The 10,754-nt window shown below is 29.6% G+C and overlaps 1 protein-coding gene across 1 annotated transcript; it reads right to left on the bottom strand.

Annotated features, from left to right (window-relative positions):
- Positions 1-261: 261 nt before the first annotated feature.
- Positions 262-10,015, bottom strand: LOTGIDRAFT_173187 (hypothetical protein; the record flags this gene model as incomplete). The annotated part of the gene is made up of 19 exons (XM_009050650.1): positions 262-291; positions 633-711; positions 2,415-2,527; positions 2,958-3,078; positions 3,270-3,499; positions 3,880-4,020; positions 4,458-4,562; positions 4,753-4,875; positions 5,344-5,486; positions 5,709-5,788; positions 6,277-6,377; positions 6,509-6,608; positions 6,775-6,878; positions 7,157-7,277; positions 7,589-7,677; positions 8,653-8,785; positions 9,056-9,129; positions 9,310-9,465; positions 9,773-10,015. 19 exons carry the CDS (start codon positions 10,013-10,015, stop codon positions 262-264), a joined length of 2,286 nt encoding a protein of 761 aa, XP_009048898.1.
- Positions 10,016-10,754: the final 739 nt, after the last annotated feature.

The following is a 10,754-nucleotide window of genomic DNA, read 5'->3' as shown; positions in this document are numbered from 1 at the left end:
CATTATCAATCATTTCCGGAGATGCACGAAATTAGGTTACTTGACTGTAGTCAAATCATTTTCTCCATATGCATATCAATTAGGTTGCCGTGACTTTGTCAACCAGTTGTCTCTGACCATATTAATCAGGTTGTTATTTTGAAATGTTGGACAGGATGTTGATTAGAAGTCTTATTAAATAAAAGTGACCACTATATTGTAGAATATAACTAATCTAATTGGAATGATGTGTTTTATGGAATAGAGTTTTACATTTATATATTATCCTCTTTCACATATCAAATCAATGACCTACAATATAAAATAACATACTATATAGAAATAACATTCCAGAATTTAATTTTAAATAATTAAAATAAGAGTTAAACAATATGACATCAAATATATGATCTATATCCTGTTTTTACCATTTCATACCAACAACAAAAAACTAATGAATTCAATTTGAATATTACAGATTGAATCAAAGAAAAACACAATTTGAGAATATATTTTTATTCATGGTCTGTATTTGTAATACATATGTTGCATATCTTATTATAAATTAACTAGAGGAAATGAGGACAAGAAGTTGTGATATGTTTGTAATTCTGAGATAGGATATAATAAATATGTGATAAATAAAAACTTACACTTTGTTCCATCATGATAGGATCTAGACAGCGATGCATTGTACTACAAACAATTTCATCTAATAATACTTGTACTAAACTGTAATAGATAACAAATATTAACATGTAACCTATTTCACACCAAACAGTTCTTGATCTTAAAACTTAAGACATAAAACTGCTACTTTCAATGCAATTGTCATCCTCAAAACATGCTTTACATTGCCTTTACACTACAATATAACCAATCAAATAAATTGCCAATAAAGATTTAGTTTGTCTTTTGGTTAAATTTAGGTTCACCCTGATTCTATTCATTTTTGTGGGCACCCAATTTTGTTTATTTGTCCTCAACAATATAGTTGTGGGGGAGTTAATTCAGGATTCAACTTTTCAATAGTATTTTTGATTGAACGTGAACACCTGACACCGCTCTCTAATAAGATTGTGAAAAAAACAGGTGAATGCACAGTAGAGAATAAATTTCATGAAAATTAGCAATATCAAAGGAAATTACATTCGATCATGTAATTAATAAGAGCACATAATTTTGCAGATTTGACAAATTAAACTCAAGGAATTCAACTATTTGCTAATGGAAATTTCCACATAATAGGTTTATAGAATTGATATCTGTTGAATATCTGTAAAATAATTTGTCAAATTATTCATAAATTAATGCATTAGGTGAAGCGTAGAAAAGATATTATATAGTATGAAATAATGACTATGGTAACATGTGGATAAACTACTGAGTATAATTCATTGAAATTCAGTCTGCCATGAAAAAAAATTAGAAATGCCACATTGACAAAGTTGAATATGTTTTGAATATATTCATTGATCACTAGGATATAAATAAATATAAGTTAACATTGTCATATCATATTTTTTTTGCATTAATGTCAATAGAGGGAGTTACATATTATTTGTTGGTACTTGTATATTTTTTTAAAACAGTTCAATTTTTAGAATTTTCACTACTGCTCTAACTTGAAGAACTGACAGAATTCATGATCTGGAAGTTTAAGAACTATTTCAGGCCTAAAATGCATGCAAGTTTCAGAATCTCTATCACACCAAGAATCCTATTACACTGATTACTGGAGTCTCGCTGAATTTGTGAAAAATCATTAGAAAACAGTTACTATCTCAAACCTTACCAAACATCAAAGCATTTTTGGGGAATGTTTGATTATTGAAATCATATTTGAGGTGTCTAGAAAACCCTACAAACACACCCAATCTTATTTCTTGTAAAAACACACTACTCACATTATGTCTATTTGTAAAAAAAAAATCTCAGTTCAAAGATTATTTTCAGATCACAAAAATTAACTATTGAGTTATCAGTATAAAAATATCCCAACATTGGAAGAAAATATCTTGCACTAAAAATGATATATAACTTATTCGTATTATGAAAGATCAGTGCCCTATAAGCTACTAACATGATAGGGAAATAAATTTTCTTTTTGCGCAATTTACCAACATTCCACACTGGCCATGCGTTTCATCTGCATTGTCTTAGTCCACTCTATTAAAAATATTATTTTAAATTTATATTGAACTATTAGTGTGACATGCAGTTTTTGGAAAGTGTATTTCTAACAAAGGTTCATTTATAATATTTTAATGGACTTAAGAAATCTATAAGAAATAATAAACCACTGTAGGTCTATATTGTATATAAGAGTATTTATAACTAGTGAATATAATAAGTTATAGGTATAGTTATGTTATTATGTTAATGTAATGTAATGAAACATGATGTAATCTATATATGAAATCATCAATACATACTTCTCATCACATACAAATCTCCATAAATATAGCTGTAAATAGTGTGTATCAACTTGTATTTGTTGTAAACCATAACGACCAAATGTACGTAATCTGACACATTCTAAAAATGTCTGAAAAAATTTAATGAGACCCAACATTACTACATAATTGTAGATTAAATAAATTTAACATTGTAAATTAATTCTATTACTCTGGTATAAAAAATATAATAACTGCTAGAACTGTTGGTAATACATCACTACCATTTGCATGCTATTTTGTCAACTGACCATGTCAATATATTCACAGAAAATTGAGTTTGATCTCACAGACTCCAACATTATTGGCAAATTTAGCAGTCAAATCAAAAATTAACAGGCCAGTATAACTTAATTATTATCCGTACAATAAAGCATGTTCAATAAAAGTAAGCATATGTAATGGCTTGATTAATATCTCAAACCCATACACCATTGCTTTTATGAACATATAATAAAACAGAATATCAATCATATACTTCAAACTGTATTTATTTTCACATACCCCATCAATTGTACCTACCTTTAAACTTATCTTTATAATTCCTGTTAATACAGAAACTTTGGATGATTCCACTGAACTAAAGATCTCTATTTTCTCAGAGAATAATTTCTGTATGTTGCTGATTAAACTGTTATCAACACTGAATATATAGAAAAACAGATACGTTTGGTACAAAGATAAAAGCATTGTAATGCTCCGTAGAGATATGTTCGGTAATATCTTAAGAAATATGCTTTGTAGGCTACAGTTGTAGTTGCAAATGGTAAGGAGGTAAAAATATAGACAATCTTTCCATTTTCAAATATCTTAATAGAAAATATAGAAATTTACCTAGGAGAATAGCTCCAGGGTGGTTTACGTTGTTGTTGAGATTGACTATAGGTATGTGTTCTACGACTAGAATCACTACTACGCTCTTTACGTACACCTTCTTCATATAACTGACCAACTTGTACATCAATATAGGTTATATCTTCTACAACACGTTTCATGACAGCACGAACATTACGGGGTTCTATAGTATTTAACCAATCTCTTGTCTCTACACTCTTTCTTAACATCTGTCAAAAATAAATAAATCAGTATCTCAATGAATCAATATTAATGAACAAATAAATAAATAAATAATCAATAGTATTCTACCATCTTAGTATCTATAGAATGTGGGAACAAAAAGCTGATATACCAAAGGTTAGTATTTTGAAGATGAACACAAAAAGTCAATGTTTTAATCAATAAATTTCAATAGCTTTCTGGCAAAAAAAAAATGCAGTTTTATATCACATCACCACATGGCATGACTGCAGAATTTATTATTGTCAAACTGTAAAAGTTTATTCTAATGGGTATTTTTATGCTATTTATTACAGTAATATGAAATTATAACTTTACTAACAGAAATAACTGTTGAAAACTATTAGTAAATGAAAAGAAAACAAACCTGAGAGATGGTCAAACCTTGGACTCTAACATAATGATTTAATAATTTTTGAGCTGTTTCTTTAGCCCATAATAACATTTCAGATACTAATGTTGTATTACTCTTATCTACCACTAAAAACTGTTCTTCTGTTAAACTAACCTACAATAAAAAGCTAGCAGTGCAGATGTAGTACATGAGTTTACTGTTCTACCCAAATTATATAGCATGGATTGGTCATCACTGTTAACTAAAATTGACCAGGTAGTTATATATTATTTTCAAATTTATACTCAGAATCATATTCTTTTCACAAGGATATTTGAATTCATATTGGTTATAAATGTTCCAATTGCAGCTTTTACAATCAGTCAGAGTGGACAAATTTCACAAGTTCAATTATTCAAGTCTATTCCCTTTTCCATATCATTTATTCATATTGTATAAATTAGGTTTACCAGACATATAGTAACCTTGTTAAGTGTTCCTTTTAATATACATGTAATAGAAATAATAATTATCAATACTGACACATTGTGATACTGTTTACACCTGTCACTCAATTAAAATAATAGAAGATTTTCAAACCTGATACTTACCAAATATGAAATAGATGTTGTTTCTAGATCTGATGAATATTTAGCTAATATTAATAATAAAGATGGTGGAATAGATCCTTTTTCACCAACGCATTCACAAAAATCCTGAAATAACAAGATTGAACACTTAATAAGCCTGAAAACATAAAATTAGAAACATAAGCTCGATTGAAAAACATAACATGATTGAAAAAATAAACAAGATTTCGTTTTCATGACACAAGTCTTTGGAATCTTTCTGATTAAGGAACAATAGAAAAAACATTTGACAAATTGTGGTTAATGACAGACTTACATTACAAGTAGTACAGATATGTTTTATAAAGGAAACAATCAACCCTTCTCTAACATCTTGACTACAGAATGGTCCACGGAAATATGGTTTCATAGCAAAGGTTATATCTGGAGCTGTAAATGCCTGCAAATAATAAAACATATCTGGACATATATTCTCTACAAAAGAATAATGGTACTTGCAATATCTGTACCAATTTTTGTATCCTACAATCTACATAAAAGTTTTAGATATAAAATTTCTGTTATAATATCACAGGAAGAAGAGTATAAGATCTGATTTAAATAAATTAATATTATAACCCATCTTAACAATGTCAAACTATTACGAAATCCATATTTATACCTTGACTGCAATAGTCATTTTTCTTGTATCATGGAAGTTTGTAAATGAAGTGATTTGATAGCATAGAATGCTAGCCAATACAGCCAATCAGAGGCTTAGCACACAAAGCTATAATGTTTACATCCTTTTTGTTGAAGATTCTGAATGGCTGTATTCACAGGCATGCAATCTAATCAAATTGAAGCATTCATGAATACAAGAATAGTGGCTATAGTACTAGTTAATCTAGATTATAAAATAACTTACTTGTAAGTTATTCAAAACAGATCTGATTTGGTCCATAACAGATGATTGCATATTAGTTAATAATTCAGCTAGATTAGCTGCTCCATCATGTTTACCAGCTGGTCTAGGAGCTGCTAATTTCTGACGTATATCAGTCATGCAATCTGCAACAGAATAAACAGTCTTATAATAAACCTTTTGTTCAATCTTAGATATTCTTTAAACACAAGATGTTGAATAAGATATAGCTATAAAACCATTAGAAAACAAGTTTCTCTAATGACAAAACATAACTCATATCCTTATGATCTTTAAAAATCTCTACAAGTTCCTAGATTTTCAAGATAAGACAAACAAAGAGAGGGATATATGATAAACTTTCTTACCAGTAAAATGTTGTTTTAAAGCCAATAAATAATGTTCTACCCTATCTCTAGCAGCTTTAGATACAATCTCTAATCCAGCCCTACAATACAAATCAAGTACTTATACCATAATACTGTCTGTACCATTGTCTGACATTCTTCAACTAAATTATAAAACCTGGTTCAAAAAGTAATTGAAACTTCTCTGTTGATTTCATATTTTTTTAGAGTATTTGCCAAATTACTTGATATATTTGAAACATCCGTAGTATATAAATAAAACACTATTATGGATATACTACTCCTCTTTAATTTAAGCAACGTTTCAATTCGTATACAGGATTCTTTTTCAAGCAATGTTCTAGTAGAGTAGTATATCCATAATAGTGTTTTATTTATATAATGTTCTATCTACTTCTAAATGTCATTCAAGGATTATCTGTAGTATATTCTAGAAGCAGTGTTTAACAACATGTTATGGTGAAAAAATTTCAAAATCAGACTTTTCTTGCAATAAACAATACCAAGATTATTCCTGTTTTTAGGAAATTGTCATCCTCCTTTAATACTGGAAACAAAATGAACTAACCTAGAGAAGTCTGTATCAGGTAAAAGTTTATTCATAGCTTGTAATCTACGATGAAATCTATCTAAAGCTCTTACTAGTATAGCATTATCACCAGTTTCTTTCTACAAATAACATAATATCCTTAAATACACACAACCTATCACAAACAGATAATCATCAGAGATTAAATAGCCCTCTATCTTGACTGTGTTATTGTTTTTCCCATCCAAAAGAAGTAAATAATAATACATACCTCAAGTTGAACTCTTCTTTGAACATAATTAAAATACTGTTCCATTAAATCAGTTACAAAAATAAACAATTTTCTCAGAGCAATGGTATCTAAATTCTCACTGTAAATATACATAATTTTACATCAGGAAACTCAAAGCAGATGGACTATACATTTCCTCAAATTTCAGCAGAAATAATCTCTTTTGTGCATGTTTTTGCATCATTTCTTAATGTTTCTTTAACATGATAAACCAATGGCCAATAATAAAAACAATCTCTACTTACTCATCCTGATATCTGTTAAGAAACATATCTTTATAAGATGCTATAACTAAACATATATTACTTAAATAACCATTACAACCATTATCTACAAATTCTAATATATCCTAAAATGGAAACATATACTTCTGACAGGGCAATCTTAGGAGGAGGTTGTTCATGGATTCATGGAACCGACCAGATGTTCAATTAAACAATTTGAAACAGGATTCAGAATGCGTTCCACCTGTGTCGAAAATAGGAGGAGTAGACAGAATTAGAACAGATACAACCTGTTCAGAACTAACCAATTAAGCGCAACCCATGTGTTCTTACTTGTTACAATCTTGAATCAAACTTTATCTTTGATCATAATCAAGATGTTTAATGTTAAAATCACACTTACCATAGGAGTATTAAGATAAGCTTGTGAAGGTCGTTCTAAATCTGTAGCAGTTATTTCACCAGCTTGAAGTTTAATCTGATGATCCAAAACATTCAAATCTTCATCAATTTTTTGTCGAGCACTGTAGATAACAATAGGTGAAATAGGTCTTATGACAAGCAAAATTTGAACAGAATACAGCAATCATATTTATTCAAATTTTATTTCATTTCTATTACTATTGATGCCATAAAACCTTACTTAACAGAACTTTAAAAGCTTTACTCAAAACTTTGACTAATTTAAACCATACAAATGCTATATTCAGTAAATGCTTTTAATACAAAACAACTCTGTCACTATTTGCTACACAGGATTAAGGAAACAGAAAGTTTTAAAAGTATGAAACAAAACTCTCTACGTAATCAGATCTAAAAGAGTACAGAAACTTACTGAGACAGAAATTCATCACATAAACTTTCTGGTGGTTCATTTAATTGTAATAATAAATCAACACATTCTGCTAATTGTTTGGGAGAAGACTGAAATATAAACAAAATCCTAATCAAAATAGTCAGTCTTCATAAGCATGATCTTGAATAAAAATAAGACATAAGACTCCAATCCTTTCATCAACTACTGAAATACATTGGTTGGTTTAAAGATTCATCTGACAAAAATTATTATAAACAGAATATATTTTAAATGGGAATTATAGTAAAATAGTCAAAACAACTTAAGAATAATGCTTGTGTTTTTGTATTAAATATATTTGCCAACATTTTGGCTAAAGGGACAACACTCTCATTCAGTTAAACAGTTCACAATAAATAGTTGGACTCACTCCACTAAAACATTTTATACAAATGTAGTCCAGGTCATTTTTAGAAATCTTCTTTCTCTCTCCTTTTTGGGGTTTTTGCATGCCTATTTTTGAGTAACTTTTGGTCTAGATTTTGATTTTTGGAATTTGATGTCTGAAATTACATTATCTTTAAGATTTGGTGAGATGATGAGAGACCTAAAGGTGGAAGGCTAATTCTAAAAATAGTCATTCTGTGAACTGCTAAACTGTATATATAGACACAGGTTTATGGAACAACAATCACTGGTTAAAGTTTTATGCAACGTTTCGACTCTAGCGGATGAGTATAACCGGTAGTAGTTTACTTTAAATTTTAGTAGCTCAAAATTTTCATGGTCATCATAAATTGAATTTTTCAGGAGACGTTGAGGATTGGTCAGGCTTTCATTCGACATATTAGAAAGCTTTCAAAGAGGTTTCGGGAAAAAGTTGTAGAAGGTTGAATTTCACGTTTTAACATGGGAAGAGATGGAAAATGAATTAGTGGAGTGAGTCCACATGTCAACCATCATGGCGGATTTTAATTAAAGATCTTTTCATCCAGACGTGTTCAAATAATTCATGCTCTTTAAATATCAAATTACGATCATGTTCGAGTCCAGTTAACAAAGTATGAAAAATTCTCAAGTTGAGCCTACATAGCCATCTGTACCTCTTTATCTTTAAATTGTTGTCTAAGTTGTTGACTGAGTTGTTCTATTATAATATTACAATCACTGTTTATACCCTGGAAACTAGGCATATGTTGATATTGATGTAACACTCTCTTAGCTTTAGTATAATATCTAGAAATATTCAAATATACAACAAGAGTTAAAGATTGTCCCAGGTAAAGAAAACCCTTTTACTGGAGGATCACTTATAGACCCAATGAAGTACACAAGACAAGAGTTATTCCCTTTAATGACATTACTATAAAATAGTTAAAAAAAAAAAATGCAGAATGTTATTAAGCTATTTTCATAAGAGAAAAGACATCAACAAAATTTTAGCTCTAATACTTGATAAGCACATATTTTACACTACAGGTACTTAACAGAGTTGCAAACACAAACCTGACAGCTTGACTATAAGCTTTCATATCTAAACACTTCTTTAATCTTGCTGGCAATTCAAATAAAAACTGCAACTGAAATTCAAAATCAAAATATTCTTTCAAATTATCATTAGTAGGTTCCAGTACCAACAACTCTCTCTTATGCTGGCCTGTGCATAAGGCATCATTGCACTAAAATAACTGTTGTATGTCTATATGATTTGACTCTAATAACTCATCCATTGGAAAACACCAATATTTTTCATGTATTACCTTTTTTAATAGTGAATGAACTCCAGCTAATTTTGTTATTTGTTGTCTACGGTCCTGTAAAGTACTACTAATATTACCACTAAACTCTGTTATTGCTGACATATTAGTAGCTAGGTGGTCCATTTCATCCTCCATCTTTTTAAAATCATTCTTCATCTACAGATAAAAACACAACGTTCTTTTTGATACATTATTTGCTGATCATAAGTATCAATATTTACCTTTCAAGATCTTGTTAAATTCAAAATGCCATGTCACCCTTTTATCTATCCCTTAAGTTAATGGACAAATGTTTCTTAAAAAAAAGTTAGGTATACAGTCTTCTAAATATTTTCTGTACCATGTTAAAGAGCTCATTTTTCAGCTATTTGTATCACTTTTCTTCAAATTTCAGGCATAAAAAACTTGAAATCATGCTGGCTGGCAAAGAAACTATATCTCTTTATATAGGAAGAGATCCTACCTTTCGAATTGTATCAGTAGCACTAATAAATTTATTATAATTCTCATAGACTAAAGTCTGCATATCACTATCTAATGCCTTAATCTGTCTGACCATTTCATTTTCTTTATCCATCAACTCTGTTAAGGGTTTTTCTCTAATCAATTTATTGAGATAAATATCTGGTTTAAAATGGGCTCCATTGATATCACATGGATCAACTGTACTAGCTCCGGGATTTTCCCCTTCCACACCATAATACATTTTCAATATTTCATGTTTTTTTCTCCTGCCATCAGGCTCATTGTTATCTGTAAAATACATAATTCAAAGAAAACAAAATTTTTACACATTCAACCCTTCAGTAGACTTGTGGCGGTAAATCAATAGCCTAAGGTGTGACTTAAAGTAATAAATGCCTGAAAAAGTTAGCAACCTGTGACTGTAGATTTAGATGTATGTTGCATGAATTATGAACTATCAACTGGTCTGCTGGAACCAGGAATAAGGATCAAACCCACCATGCCCTCTCTTCGACCACTGTGGGCTCGGAATTCGATTTTTCTTACATTTCACAAATATTCAAAAGAAAGGTATTAACTAAAACTTTTTTTTTGTCTTAGAATATCTTATACAGTGATGTAACCTATTTTCGTGGATATAAGGGTTCAACACCGAATTTCGTCAAAGTTAAAAAAACAAGAAAAAATTGTTATGTCTTAGATGTTTCCTCAGATATTCTACAAAATAATTAAAATTGGTTTATTTCGATTTTCTTAATGAATCCTTCACTTTGACCCATATTTCATGAGCAACCAACTCGGCAACGAATGCGTTTCCGAAAATCCACGAATAACAGGTTTCCACGAAATTAGGTTACTTGACTGTATGTCTAAATAAACACAATTCCCACCCAGAAGTTTCCAATTAAAATGACATATGTCAGACTTTATCCTCCTCTGTAAATTCTTAATGCTACAATCAAGTAACCTAATTTCGTGGA

This window comes from Lottia gigantea (assembly GCF_000327385.1).
Source record: "Lottia gigantea unplaced genomic scaffold LOTGIsca_150, whole genome shotgun sequence".
Taxonomy (NCBI): Eukaryota; Metazoa; Mollusca; class Gastropoda; family Lottiidae; genus Lottia; species Lottia gigantea.
This window is presented reverse-complemented; position numbering and strand designations above follow the sequence as displayed.